This window comes from Propithecus coquereli, unplaced genomic scaffold, assembly GCF_000956105.1.
Source record: "Propithecus coquereli isolate 6110/MARCELLA unplaced genomic scaffold, Pcoq_1.0 Scaffold3, whole genome shotgun sequence".
Taxonomy (NCBI): Eukaryota; Metazoa; Chordata; class Mammalia; order Primates; family Indriidae; genus Propithecus; species Propithecus coquereli.
In genome coordinates, this window is record NW_012148618.1 from 14,674,301 (window position 1) to 14,689,515 (window position 15,215).

The 15,215-nt window shown below is 38.0% G+C and overlaps 1 protein-coding gene and 1 pseudogene across 1 annotated transcript in view; both read left to right on the top strand.

Annotated features, from left to right (window-relative positions):
- Positions 1-1,822: 1,822 nt before the first annotated feature.
- Positions 1,823-15,215, top strand: part of WDR76 (WD repeat domain 76) — a 54,199-nt gene continuing 40,806 nt past the window's right edge. The window contains exons 1-3 of the mRNA XM_012649140.1: positions 1,823-1,882; positions 2,471-2,869; positions 14,983-15,075. Coding sequence (XP_012504594.1) covers positions 1,823-1,882; positions 2,471-2,869; positions 14,983-15,075 — 552 coding nt within the window. The remainder of the gene's footprint in view (positions 1,883-2,470; positions 2,870-14,982; positions 15,076-15,215) is intronic.
- Positions 12,539-13,136, top strand: LOC105814145 (annotated as a pseudogene).

A 15,215-nucleotide genomic window follows, 5' to 3' on the forward strand; every position in this document is an offset into this window, starting at 1 on the left:
GAGTGTGTTAATGCGCATGTCCATAGGTTGCCCTTGCGTCCTCAGTATCGCAGGATTTGGAAGCTTCTTCTGGCGGGAAATTGATTCTTTGGGGCTTTGCTGTGAAGGCCCTGCGGCGAGGGAGGTCCGAATGAAAGGTTTCACGTTAGCTTGGCTTAAAGCGAGGGAGAACCGGACAGTGATAAATAAGAAACTGAGGAGATAGTGGGGTCCGGTTCGTCCAGATTGTTGAATGCTCAGAAAAAATAAGAGTTTGATGGAATAAAAATCTTATTAATGGCACCTGTTTAGCTCAGTTGATGAGGCCGGGGTCAGCTGTAGTGCGGTATTTGGTAGTCACAAGAGGGGAGGTGGTGGTTATTTAAGCCAGTAACCAAAAAAAAAAAAAAAAATCCCCCCCAAGGGGCCTGGGACATTACCTGAAATCTCAACACTCCACTCATAGGCTTTCAGGGTTTCTGGAAACCGCCTTTTAAAATACATTCCTGGCTGTAAAGTTGTTTGTATTTAAGTTAAGTAATTAAGTAATTAGTGTTTACCGTGCTTAGGGCTCTGAAAGGAGTATGGAATATTGTTAAAAGGCCGTGTCTTCAAAAAGGTTGCATTTTATTTAGGAAGTCTTCACAGACTTCTAGAATCATAAAAGAAGCAGCCCCAATTTACAAAGTGAGTTGTGTTAAAAAAAAAAAAAAAAGTGGGTAATTGGAAAGTCAGGGCACATTTCACAGTATAAAGGACTTAATTACTGCTTTGGTCAGAAAAGAAGGGACAGCATGAGCAAAGTCTTCAAGTCCAGAAATAGTTTGATAGACACAGGACACTATGAAAAGTTTGGGGTTATTGGTAATTTTTTTTAGTCAAAGAGTGGTGAAGGTTCAGCGGGTATCAGGTCATGGATGGCCTTGAAGGCGCTATTATAATGGTATGATTAGCTCTCAAATTATTTTACCTGTTCTAGAATTGGGCCTCAGCTGGGAGAAGAAATTAAATTAGGCAAGTCTCAAGCAAGGAAAAGTGGGGGATCCACTTAACCAAGGAAGCAGTTTTGGGCTAGAAAGAACTTTAAAGAGTAGACAGAATTTTATATTATGAATTTACCAGTACAAAAAATTATGTTGTCCAGAGGGAGTAAATCTGATGGAAAGGCAATTGTTTTGGCCCATGGCAGCCCAGAGAATAGGAAAAAAAAAAAAAAAGGTTTAATATGGCTGTGACTACAGAAATACAATGCCCTAAAACCTTATTTGTTATTTTGTGATACGCAAATTACTTGATTCACAATTTTGTCCTAGGCTTTGGGCCTTTTAAGGTCACCGTTAGGATCCTTAGGTAACAGGTGGGCAGATGGTCAGGTGAAATTTAAACCAGCATAAGTTATAAGCTCTTGGAAAAAAAAATCAAAATGCTTTCCTTCCTAGGAAGAAGGTAATACGGTAGCAAAACGGGGCATAATTTTCTGATGGTGGAGTTATAAGGAAGCAGTATGCCAGGCAAAGGCTGTATGTTAATTTTGGTTTTCTTTTATCTCCATTCCTTACGCATCTAACATTGCAAGGTTTTTCCTTAGCACAAGCGCCAGTGTTTTTCAAAGCGAGATCTCACTACCACCACCATCAAAATCACCGGATCCAAGGTAAAAACGCTGATTCGGTCCCACAATATCCCTAAAGAATACGAGTTTCAGGATAAGGCTGTCAGGCGGTCTTCTTAAGCCGCGGGCGATTGAAGCGGGGTTCCGCCTCCCTCGCCCTGCGGGCTCCGCCCCTCCCGGCCTCGCGCCACAATCTTGGCGGGAAGACGCCGGCTGCTAAATAGCAGAAAGATGTCGGGGTCTGGCGCAGCGGCCGAGAAGGCGGAATCCAGACAGCGACTCCAGCTGAAGGTGAAAAACGGGGTTGACGTTTCCCATATGCTCCTGCCGCATTTTTTTGTGAGGGATATTGCCGGGCACAGGCCCAGGAGGGCACGGGCAACCTGGCACCAGGGATAAGTGGGGATCCCTGCCCTGATTTTCCTCTGTGAAAAACTAGGCCTTCAGCATTAAGTAAGATTCTTATCAGTAGCCCTAGAAATAGTGGCAGCATCAGATGTGGGACCCCCTTTCTCCAGCCCTCTGCATTTGCTTTTGCAGCAGTTATTGTCAGCTTCATACTCTTTAAACAATTCCAGTAAATCCGAAGCTGAAAGTTGGGGTCGTTTATTCAGATATAAATGCTAGTCATTATTAGTCTGTCAGACTCATATGGGCAAGAAATGTACCCAGTAAATGAATAATTCTATTCAGGTTAGTGAATTACATATCTAGATTTTGGAGGGGAAAAAAGTTTCCTTACAGGCTATGGATTTGGATTTATGTTGTCATTATGACTTGGGGATTGGATTTGTTTATGCAGATCTGTTGGAAACATTGTAGGAAGAGGCATAGGATCTGGGATTCTAATACTCTGTTTTTCTTTATTGACCTGAATAGGTGAATGAATATAAAGAAAACCAAAACATCGCTTATGTATCTCTGAGACCAGTGCAGGCTACACTTTTAGGAAAAACAGCTAAGGTTTATCTTGTCCCTTTTTCACTCAGTAATCTAGACCAACTTAAGTACTCCAAATCCCTAATAGAAAAGAATTCTAATAACAAAGTGGCCCGTAAAAAGTATAAGACTAAAATAAAAAAAACTTGCGGAAGGATTTTAACTCCAAAGATGAAAGCCACGTCTTCCAAGGCAGAGTCCATTCTGCAAAAATCATTCTTAGATGTTCATACCGAAAGTGACAAGCCACAACATAGCAATTCCGATACTGTGATTCCCGGTGTTGATATGGAAAGCAGTCAGGATGGAGACAGTGATGAAGATACCACACCAGGCCTGGTAAGAATTTAATTAGCAGTTTGTTCTAATTTTCTTACTGTTTTGAAATTTGAAGTTCTGATAAGCTAAGTTTATCAAGGATCTCTCTATTTCAAACAAATTATCATCTAACGTAAGTTTAATTGAAATTTTATTATTTTTAATGGTTAAGAAATAACTTCTTTGGGTTAATTTTGCTCTTGGTTTTGATGTCTCAAAGAGAGTATTGACTTTGCTTCCCCTTTTCCTACTCTAAAATTATTGCATGTATTTTTGGGTTTACTCATACATTATGGTGCCTTACATTGACATGTACAGTATACCAGAAGGGACATATGGTATTTGACCTGTGATATCAGGGTAGGAAAACCATCATTAATTGATTGTATTGGTATACTGAATACTATTTCTTTTAAATATAAAAGAAGACAAATGACAGAGCAGATACCTGAGAAACACAATAGTTCCTTTTAATAGTTCCAATCAGTTTAAGGAATTAGGTCTCTAATTCTTTCGGCTTCTACTGTCTACCAGGAGTGTTGTGCTCCATTCAAAGTGACAAATTTTATGTAGGACAAGATGAAACCGTACGTACCACATGACAAAAGATTGCTGGAACTAGGGGAACAGAAAATGGTACTAGGGAAAGGGAGATATGATAATTGAGGAGTTATTGTTATGAAATAGGAATTTTATTTATGCTTTATTGTACCAGAGGTAAGAACTAGGGCTGATGGTGGGACAGCATGGGGTAAGTATTAAGCACTTTGGACTTAGAGTTGGGAGCCTAGCTTCTGGGCATGACCGCTTTTAAGAAACCTTGTTCTTTTAAGCAAATCACCTACATAGTGAGGGATTTAATAAGATCAGTGGTTCTCAGCTTTAGCCTATATCAGAATTATCTGGAGAGCTTGTTAAAACTCCATTGCAGGGCTCCACCACCAGAATTTCTGATTCAGAAGTTTTGGAGTTGAAGCATACAATTTATATGTCTAACACGCTTTCCTAGAGACACTGATGTTGTTGGTCCGAGACTACACTTTGAGAACCACTGGATTAGATGATCTCTTTGGCCTCTTAGACTGTAAGATTCTGAGTATACGAGGTAAATATAAAGCAGGTTTTCGTTTGCTGTAAGGAAATAGGAGCAGAAATTAGAACATGAAGTAGTGAGTACTATAGCACTGGAGATGGTCAAGCAGAGTCATAAATGCCCAGCACACATTTTCTTAGGACAAACTATAAGATATAACATTTTTTTACAGAATATTTTGTTCTTTTAATCTCTTCCCTTTCATTATTTTTTTGGAGTAATGTGACTAAAGCTTTGTGGTACCTTGCTTTAGGAACAGTATTTAGTTTATAAGCTTATGTCTTCCCGAATGAAGGAAGACTTTTGTCACATCACAGACAAAAGTATTAGCCTGCAAGTCTAGGATTTTGTTCTATTTTCTGGGAAATTTAAAAACTTTTATCTCCCATGGAGCCCGTGGCTTAATTTGACTCAACCTGGGAAGCCTCACCTGGCCCGGACATGGTACAGGATTGACAGCAAAATTAAAAAAAAAAAATTTATCTCCCAGACCTTCTATTAAACACTTTCATTTCATAAAACATTTCTTTTTTGTTTTTGAGACAGAGTCTCACTCTGTTGCCTGGGCTAGAGTGCCATGGTGTCAGCCTAGCTCACAGCAACCTCAAACTCCTGGGCTCAAGCAATCCTTCTGCCTCAGCCTCCCAGGTAGCTGGGACTACAGACATGCACCACCATGCCCGGCTAATTTTTTCTATATATATTTTTAGTTGTCCAAGTAATTTCTTTCTATTTTTAGTAAAGATGGGGTCTCGCTCTTGCTCAGGCTGGTCTCGAACTCCTGAGCTCAAATGATTGGCCCACCTTGGCCTCCCAGAGTGCTAGGATTACAGGCGGGAGCCACCGTGCCCAGCCTATAAAGCATTTCTTAGCAGTTCATTTTTAAAATTTTTGAGATAATTTCAGGCTTACAGAAGAGATGCAAAAATAGTACAGAGAATTCCTGTATATATCTCACCCAGCTTTCCTTTACGTTAATATCTTACATAACCATAGAACATTTACCAAGCTAAGAAATTAACATGGTGTAATACTACTAACTAGAGTACAGAACTTAATAGGCTTTCAGCAGTTTTTCCACTGATGTCTTTTTTCTATTCCATTATCCAGTCCAGGATTGCACAATGTATTTACTTGTCACGTCTCTATAGTCTCTTCTGATCTATGATAGTTCCTCAGTCTTTCATGTCCTTGGATAGTTATTTTATATAATGCCCCTCGATTTGGGTTTGTTTGATATTTTCTTATGATTAGATTAAGGTTTTGCATCATTGGGAAGGATACCACGGAAATGATTGTGCCCTCCTCAGTGCATCATATCAGGGTATACATGATGTTGATTTATTTTACTGGTGATGTTCACCTCGATCACTTGGCTAAGGTGGTGTCTGGCAGGATTCTGCATTGTAAACTTACTATTTTTTCCTTCGTAATTACTAAATATTTGGGGGGAGATACTTTGAAACTATACAAATATCCTATTTCTGTCATCAACATATATATTTTTTATCAAGATATAATTCACTTAACATAAAATTTACTGTTTAAAAGTATACAGTTTGGTGGGTTTTAGCATATGTACAAGGTTGTGCAACCATCACCACTATCCACTTCCAGAACATTTCCATCACCCCAAAAAGAAAGCCTATTTCCATTAGCAGTCATAAACAATACCCCCTCCTCCCCATTCCAACTCTGGAGAACACTAATCTACTTTCTGTCTCTGTAGAATTGCCTATTCTGGACATTTCGTATATATTGAATGATACAATATGTGGTATTTTGTGTCTGGCTTCTTTCACCTAGCATAATGTTTTCAAGAGTTGTTCATGTTGTAGAATGTATCAGTACTTTAATCCTTTTTATGGATGAATAATAACATTCCATTGTATGGATATATCACATTTATCCATTCATCAGTTGATGGACATTTGGGTTATTTCCACTTTTTGGCTATTATGAATAATGATGCTTTGAACGTTTGCATATGAGATTTTTCATGAACATGTTTTCAGTTCTCTTGGGTATATACATAGGAGTGGAATTGCTGGGCTATAGGGTAACTCTGTTTAACTTTTTGAGGAACTGCCAAACTGTTTTCCAAACCGGCTATACTATTTTACATACCCATTAGCAGTGTGTGAGGATTCCAGTTTCTCCATGCCCTTGCCAGTACTTGCTATTGTTCGTCTTTTTTAAATATTAGAAAAATTTTAATTGTGGTAAAGTATACACAGCATAAAATTTACCATCTTAACCATTTTTAGGTATATAGTTCAGTAACGTTAAGTACATTCACATTGTTGTGCAGCCAATCTCCAAAACTCTTTTCATCTTGCCAAACTGAAACTATACCCATTAGACAACTCCTTATTCCTCCCTCACACTGACCCTTGGCAAACAACATTCTACTTACTATCTATGAATTTTACTACTACTGTTACCTTGTATGGTGGAATTATACAGTATTTGTCTTCTGGTGACTGGCTTATTTTACTTTGCATAATGTTCTCAATTTTTTTGATTATAGCCATCTTATTGGATGTGAAGTGGTATCTCATTTTGGTGTTTTTTTTTTTTTTTTTTTGAGACAGAGTCTCACTGTGTTGCCTGGGCTAGAGTGCTGTGGCGTCAGCCTAGCTCACAGCAACCTCAAACTCCTGGGCTCAAGCGATCCTCCTGCCTCAGCCTCCCGAGTAGCTGGGACTACAGGCATGCGCCACCATGCCCGGCTAATTTTTTCTATATATTTTTAGTTGTCTGATTAATTTCTTTCTAATTTTAGTAGAGATGGGATCTCACTCTTGCTCAGGCTGGTTTCGAACTCCTGAGTTCAAACAATCCGCCCGCCTCGGCCTCCCAGAGAGCTAGGATTACAGGCATGAGCCACCGCGCCCGGCCTCATTTTCGTTTTGATTTGCACTTTCCTAATGACTGAGGATGTTGAGCATTGTTTCATGTGCTTATTGATCATTTGTATATCTTCTTTGGAGAAATGTCTATTTAAGTCTTTTGCCCATTTAAAAAAATTGAGTTGTCTTTTTATCATTGAATTGTAAGAGTTTGTTATTCTGGATACTAGACCCTTATGAGAGATATGATTTGCACATATTTTCTTCCATTTTGTGGATGGCATGTTTGCTTTCTTGATAATGTCCTTTGACATTCAAAAGTTTTTAATTTTGGTGAAATTCAATATCTGTTTTTTCTTTTCTTGCTTGTGTTTTGGTATAATGTCTAAGAAACCGTTGCCTAATTCAGGGTTACAAAGATTTACAACTATGTTTTGTGCTAATAGTTTCAGCTCTTACATTTAGGTCTTTGATCCATTTTGAGTTAATTATATGGTGTGAAGAAGGGGTCCAAATTCATACTTTTGTATGTGGATGTCCATTTGTCACAGAATCATTTGTTGGCAAGACAGTTCTTTCCCACTGAATGGTCTTGATACCTTTTGTTGAAAATTGGTCACCATAGGTGTATAGGTTTATTTCTGGATTCTCAATTTATTCCATTGATCTATATGGAATATAGGCCAGTACCCCACTGTTTTAATTACTGTAGCTTTGTAATAAGTTTTGAAATTGGCAAGTGTGAGTGCTGCAACTTAGTTTTTTTTTAAGATTGTTTTGGCTATTCTGGGACCCATGAATTTTAGGATCATCTTATCCATTTCTGCAATAAATAACATTCAGAATTTTGATAGGGATTGCATTGACTTTGTAGATCAATTGGGAAGTATTGCCGTTTTATCAACATTAAGTCTTCCAGTCAAGATCATGGGATGTCAAACACGCATAGAGGGAAGTGAAGACCCAGGGAGAACATGGCCATCTACCAGCCAAGGATCATCTGAGACTACCAGAAGCTAGGAGAGATGCCTGGAACAGATTCTTCCTCACAGCCCTCAGAAGAAACCAAACATGTGACACTTTGATTTGGGACTTACTTCTAGCCTCCAGAACTGTGAGACAATGAATTTCTATTGTCTAAGACAACCAGTGTCTGGTACTTTGAAGCTGCAGCTCTAGCAAACTGGCCTTCGTTGCATCTTCCAAGCCAGCTGCTTTCCTGATAAATTCACTTCAGGCTGCTGAAGGGCAGACCTGTGCCACAGGGTGAAGGAAGTGCATGTGGCTTCATGCCTGAGTGAAAATGGCAACAGTTTAAGAAGCAAAGAGTCTCAAGTTTTGCATAAAGTAAAAAAGGGGCCAGCAAGACATTTGACATATTAAAAAGGAGCATTTGGAGAAAAAGCCAAGAACAGATGCCAAAGACAAGAGTTACTGTGGATTGTCATGGAAAGTTTCAGGAAGGCTGGAGTTGGCTCCATGGTGGAACACAAAGGCCCTGCCTTGTCACTCACAAGAGCAGTGGAAATGCTGAAAAGATCAACGTGTTTGATAATTGATTGTGAGCATGATGGCTGAAGTGTTACATTCAGATGGAAGAGAACTTGAGAACACCAGGGAAATTTCTGTGAAAACTTGCCAAGGATTTTCAATGATGAATTTAAACTAAAAGGCCCTGATGTTTGCTCTGATATTTTTAAGCGAGGTTTGTAAAAAGAAAAAGCACACAAGTTTTTGAGAAAAATAGTAACTGATCATGGAACATGATGTTTCTATTATGATCCAGAAGCAATGCGTCAATATTTGCCATAGAAAGCCTCAACATCACTGAGACTTAGGAAAAATACCCATTTCAAAAGTGAAGAGAATGCTACACTCAGTGACATGTTCATGTTCAGTTCATCCCACAAAAGCAGAGAGCTGATCAGATTATTTTATGCACAAACACTAAAGTGATTGGGAAATATTAAATACTTTTTTTTTTTAAAGGAACTCTGGCTTTGATTTGTTTCTCAACCATGACAGTGCTTTGGATTGCTACTGACTTCCTGTCACACAGTTTTTGACAAAAGGTGTGATTTTTATTTTTTATTTTTTATTCTTTGTTCTTTTGAGACAGAGTCTCACTCTGTTGCCTGGGCTAGCGTGCTGTGGCGTCAGCATAGCTCACAGCAACCTCAAACTCCTGGGCTCAAGTGATTCTCCTGCCTCAGCCTCCCGCATAGCTGGGACTACAGGCACACACCACCATGCCCGGCTAATTTTTTCTATTTTTAGTTGTTTGGCCAATTTCTTTCTATTTTTAGTAGAGACAGGGTCTCGTTCTTGCTTAGACTGGTCTTGAACTCCTGAGCTCAAACAATCCTCCCGCCTCGGCCTCCCAGGGTGCTAGGATTATAGGCGTGAGCCACCGCGCCCAGCCAAAAGGTGTGATTTAATGCACTTGATTACTAATCTGTTTCACCAGATATGATTATAAATGACATTTGGTTGTTAATATATTTTTTAAATCCACCCATAAAGAAATTGGATTTGCCATTATCAGTGACTTTCAAAAGAATGTGATAAACTAGGGCACCTTGGAGTAATGGCTGATTTTAGGGCTGGGGCAGGGAAAATACAAGATGAACCTGGAGCATCTTGTAGTGCCAGGAGTTAAGGAAGTGCTCAAAAAACAAAGGGAAAGAAGCATGTCAAAGGGACACAGGAACCAGCCTGAAAGAGCTCTCAGTGCCCAAAGCTGGAACAATTTGAGCCACAAAATAAATGATACAGTATTGGATTATAACCCAAAGTATAAAGTAAATATCTATGAGTCCATATTGATATATTAATAAATAAGTGATCAAGTAAATAAAATGAGAAGGAGAAGACACATCTTCCTTGAAGAATTTCAAATAATATATAATGTAAATACTCCCCCTTCTAGGAGGTGGTACTGATGCCCCTGCTCCATCCCGTATACCTTAAGGTTGGGCTAGACTTATCAACTTACTTCCAAAGACCAGCGTAGAGAAAGGGAAATATAATAGGAGCTTTACATTGGAGAAACTTGGCAAGCTCTACCTTAACAAGTGATGTAGGTTAATATCATAAGTGGTACCACGTGGCTATCATGTACTCCCTGATACGATGTGATAAGAAGAGCACTTCATCCTTGTGGCATTCTTTACAAAAACCCGTAATCCCGGAGTAATCATGTAAACAACAGACAAACCCAGATGAGGGGACATTTAATAGGATACGGGGCCAGTTCTCCCCAAGACTCTCAAGGTCATGAAAAACAACTAAAGACTGAACAAACTATCTCACGGCCACAAAAGACTGATAAGACGTGACAACTAAATGCTGTGGATACCCTGGATTGGATCCTGGAACAGAAAGAGGACATTACTGAAAAAACTAATGGCATCCTAATAAAGTCTGGAGTTTAATACTACGAACAACAAAAAACACATGGGATGTCTTTCCATTAATTCAGGTCTGCTTTAATTACATTCAATATTTTGTAATTTTCAGTGTACAAGCTTTGCACTTCTTTGGTTAAATTTATTCCAAGGTACACTGTTCTTTTTGATGCTATTGTAAATGGTGTCGTTTTCTTAATTTCATTTTCTGATTATTCCTTGCTACTGTACACAATATAACTGATTTTGGATATTCATCTTGTATCATGCAACTTTGCTGAGGTTGTTAATTAGTTCTAATATTTTTGTGTGTGTATTCTTTAGGGTTTTTTAATACATAAAATCATGTCATTGGCAAATAAAGGTGTTTTTTTGGCAAATAAAGTTTTATGTCTTCCTTTCCAATCTGGATGCCTTTTATTTCTTTTTGCCTAATCATCCTGGCTAGAACCTCCAGTATGGTGTTGAATAGAAGTGGTGAGAGTGAACATCCTTGTCCTGTTCCTGATCTTAGGGAAAAAGCTTTTAGTCTTTCACCATTAAGTATGATTTTGGCTGTGAGAAGCATATAATTTTTTAAACTTTTCATTTTGAAATGATTATAGATTGTTAGGAAGTTGCAGAAATAGTTTAGAGAGGTCCCATGTATACTTCACCTAATTTCTCCCAATGCAAACATCTTATATTAGTATATAAGGAATTTGTATATAGTATATATTAGTATGTATAATAAGTACATATTACAATATGAAAACCAGGAAATTCACTTTGGTACAAGGTGTGTGTATAGTTCTATATCATTTTATCACGTGTAAATTCATGTAACCACCATCACAATCAAGATACAGAACAATTCCATCTCTTCAAAGATCTCCCTCAGGCTACCCCTTTATAGTTATGCCCACCCACTTCCTTCTCACCATGCCTAACCCCTGGCAACCACTAATTTGTTTTCCATCTGTATAATTTTGTCAGATGAATTTTTGTCAGAGAATATTATATAAATGGAACCATACAGTATATCAGTATGTGACCTTGTGGTATCAGCATATTTTTAATTCAAGTTATTTTTCTTTAAAAAATTTTTTAGGCCGGGCGCGGTGGCTCACGCTTGTAATCTTAGCACTTTAGGAGGCCGAGGCGGGAGGATCGCTCAAGGTCAGGAATTCAAGACCACCTGAGCAAGAGTGAGACCCCATCTCTACTAAAAATAGAAAGAAATTAGGTGGACAACTAAAAATATATAGAAAAAATTAGCCGGGCATGGTGGCACATGCCTGTAGTCCCACCTACTTGGGAGGCTGAGGCAGAAGAATTGCTTGAGCCCAGGAGTTTGAGGTTGCCGTGAGCTAGGCTGATGTCACGGCACTCTAGCCCAAGGAACAGAGCAAGACTCTGTCTCAAAAAATAAATAAATAAAAAATTTTTTAAAAAACGGCATCCTGCCCCCCCACCCCACCCCTTTTTATTTGAGACAGGGTCTTGCTCTGTTACTTGGGCTAGGGTGTAGTAGCATCGTCATAGCTCACTGCAACCTCAAACTTCTAGGCTCAAACAGTCCTCCTGCCTCAACTTCCTGAGTAGCTGGGACTATAGGCACATCCACCACGCCCAGCTAATTTTTCTGTTTTTTGTAGACATGGGGTCTTGCTACATTGCTCAGGCTAAACAGCATCTTTTTCTTGTTTTATGGATGCTGTAACTTCTGAAATACTTCTGTGGATTTTAGAGTTTTAAAATTTCTATTTCCTGTAATAGGTTTACTTTGAGAGTCTGCTTTTTCTGATGTTATTTGCTTTGTTTTCTATTTGATGTTGCAAGTTTTTGAGGTAGGTGATGTTGAGAATACAGTTGGCCCTCTATATCTGCAGGCTTTGCATCCATGGATTCAACCAACTTAGGATAGGAAATATAATACAAGTAAAAAACAATACAGTATAACACTATTTACATAGCATTTACATCATACTAGGTTTTATAAACAGAGATGATTTAAAGTATACAGGAAGATATGCATAGTTTATATGCAAATACTACAAAAGTCCTCAAAGTCAGGGGTGTCCTGGAACCAATCCCCCTCAGATACTGAGGGATGACTATAATTTGAATTACCCATGCCTCTTCCAAAAGAACTAGTGATTTTTCTTAATACATTTTCTTAATTTCTTCTGTGGTAAGTAGAATCATCTAAGTTTGTTCCTTTTATCTCTGTATGCAGAGTTTTGAAAGAGATTCTCAAGATGGTGATGTTTTTCTCTGAGAAGCAGTTTTAAAGGGGATGACAAATATCACCTTTTGTTGGGGGTGACGGTTAGGGAGGGTTACACCCATCTCCAACATGGCAGCTGCCTGGCCCTCCAGGCTGGCTGCTCTGGGGGCCTTGCCACCCAGTTCCTCAGTGTTCTGTGGCTCATATCAATCACCACGGGACCTTGGGGAGCTGTCGCCACAGCCGCTGTTGGTGGCAAGGAGTTGTTTAAGTGCTAGAACCTCAGAAGGGGAGGATATACCTGTAAAGATCCAAAAATAAACTGCTACGCAGGAACCAGTTAACTGTACAAACTACACAACTCATGTTCCATGTTTTCTAGCATCCAACATAACTTGTAAGGATTTCAGTGGCAATGAAACACATTTTACTGGAAATGAAGTTGGTTTTCTCAAGCCCGTATCTTGCTGAAATGTAAATGGCTAATCATATAAAGTGGCAGTTGCATTGTCTCTTTTTCTTGGAGGGTTGGGAACAGATTGATTTTTACCTTGGATACCCTGCCTTGGGTTTGTTAAAGTTTTGCATTGCAGGGTTTTGTGGAATTGGGAGCCTAATGGATTTCATTCTTATTTCAGTGCAGATTGTTGGACCTTCAGATGGAAGTAGTTACATTGTAGATTATTATGGAACCAGAATTACAAGACTATTACAGTTATATCCATAAATATTTTCAAAAAGAAACAGATTTGAGACTTTGATTTTAATAGAGAATTCCCACTATGTGGATTTCCAGATTTTCCTTTTTCCTTCTTCACGTACCACTTCATGAGTTCTAGATCATTTTGTTGTGGTTATTTTTGTTTTGTTGATTTAGTTAAAAGTATATAATTCTGAGACTTATTTAATAGGACTTTCTTTGAGAGCTATAAAGTAGTCTTTCTCAGGCTACTGTCTGCGAGATAGATAGCCTATTACTCTGATAATCTTTATCATTTTTTACAAAGGCAAGTTGACACTTGTCATTTTTGCTTCTGAAAAATAAAAGTGTAACTTGTTAAAAAAAAAAAACAATATAACCTTTCCCATTTTACCTTTGCTACCACTATTATTTCATGTGTGTTTGAAAATATTCTGATCAAAGTAATTCATGTACACAAATGTTTAAGTCAGATAATTCCACATGGGATAATTCCATACAGGTAAGTCAGATTATCCCATATGGGATAATTCCATACAGGTAATTTCATATACACACACATATATGTATACACAAAAGCAGCCCCAAATTTCCTTCCACATACCTCCTTGTTTCTGATTACTGCTCAGCAGACAAAGGACAGTTTCAGACTTATTAGCTTCTTTTTTTTTCCCGGTTATCTATTGACTTACTGTGAAGATGAAGCTTTATTTCACTTTACACCACCTTCTTCACACATGTACCCCACACTTTCCATTACCACATCCTTATTAGGTACAGCCTAAGCTTTATCAGAGTTGTAAAAATTCTCTATATAATTCAGAGAATTCAAATGGCTTCATTTTTTTTTTTCCCTCATGAAATACTCCTTGGGGTCCTTCGTTTTCTTACCTCATTCTGGACCATTTTACTCTTTCTTGACCTTCCTTTTACCATTTTCCTTTGAATTTCTTTTATCTTTTATTTTATTTTATTTTTTTTGAGATAGAATTTCTCTCTGTGATCTGGGCTAGAGTGCAGTGGCATCATCATAGCTCACTGCATTCTCCAACCCCTGGCTCAAGCAATCCTCCTGCCTTGGCTTCCGAGAGTGCTAAGATTACAGGTGTGAGCCACTGTGCCTGGCCTCATTTGGACTCTTTTAATCTGGAAACTCTTGTCTTCAGTTTTGAGAAACTTTCTTGTATTATATTTCTAATAATTGCTTTCAGTTTCTTCACAGTTTCTCAAATTATTGATTGGAGATTGGATCTCCAAGATTGATTCTCTAGTTTCCTTTTTCTGTCCATGTGTTGATCTCTTCTTTTTGTTTTACATTCTAAGTTTTCTTTAAGCATTTTCGTTGATTAAAAATTTTCTGTTATTCGTTCTTGTTTTGTTAATTTTCTCTTTTTATAATATCTTGCTCTTATTTCATGATTACATGATCTTCTCAAATCTCTGAGTATTTTTTTTTATCAGTTCACTGTTATATTAGTGGATTTTTAGGAGAAAGTAGAGACAAATGCATTCATTCACTCTGCTGTGTCTATTGGAAGGTTTTTGTTTAGTAAAAAATAACTTTTAAGTAGTAGTACAATTAATGGCCACTAGGAAATAATTTGCTATTAGGTTATATTACTAGATTCCTAATATCAGATCATTTCTTCTTTAATTGGGAAGACATACAAATATTTTGTGATTATCCCAAATTCAAACTTTCATTCAATATCCAATTCAGCAACAATTATGTACTATTTGGTAAGATAGCATGAAATGAATAGAGGGGGTGCAATTTGAAGGAAAGTATACATGCAGAGAATGAAACACCTATCTGAGTGCTTTTGTTAAAGATTATGTAAAGTAATGGAATCTTTTTGTTGTAATTTCATAGGATGATTTTTCAGGATTGTCACCATATGAAAGAAAGAGACTGAAGAACATATCAGAAAATGCAAACTTTTTTGCTTCTCTTCAGTTATCTGAGGTTTGTGTGGAATTTGTAATTAAGGTGCCATTCCTCCTGCCAGTAGGTCAATAAAATACTTACAGAGTCAGGTTTCATAGTGTCAGATGAGGGAGTGCAAAATTAGGAGCAGGTTTTGCACTTAATAGAAAGAGGTTACC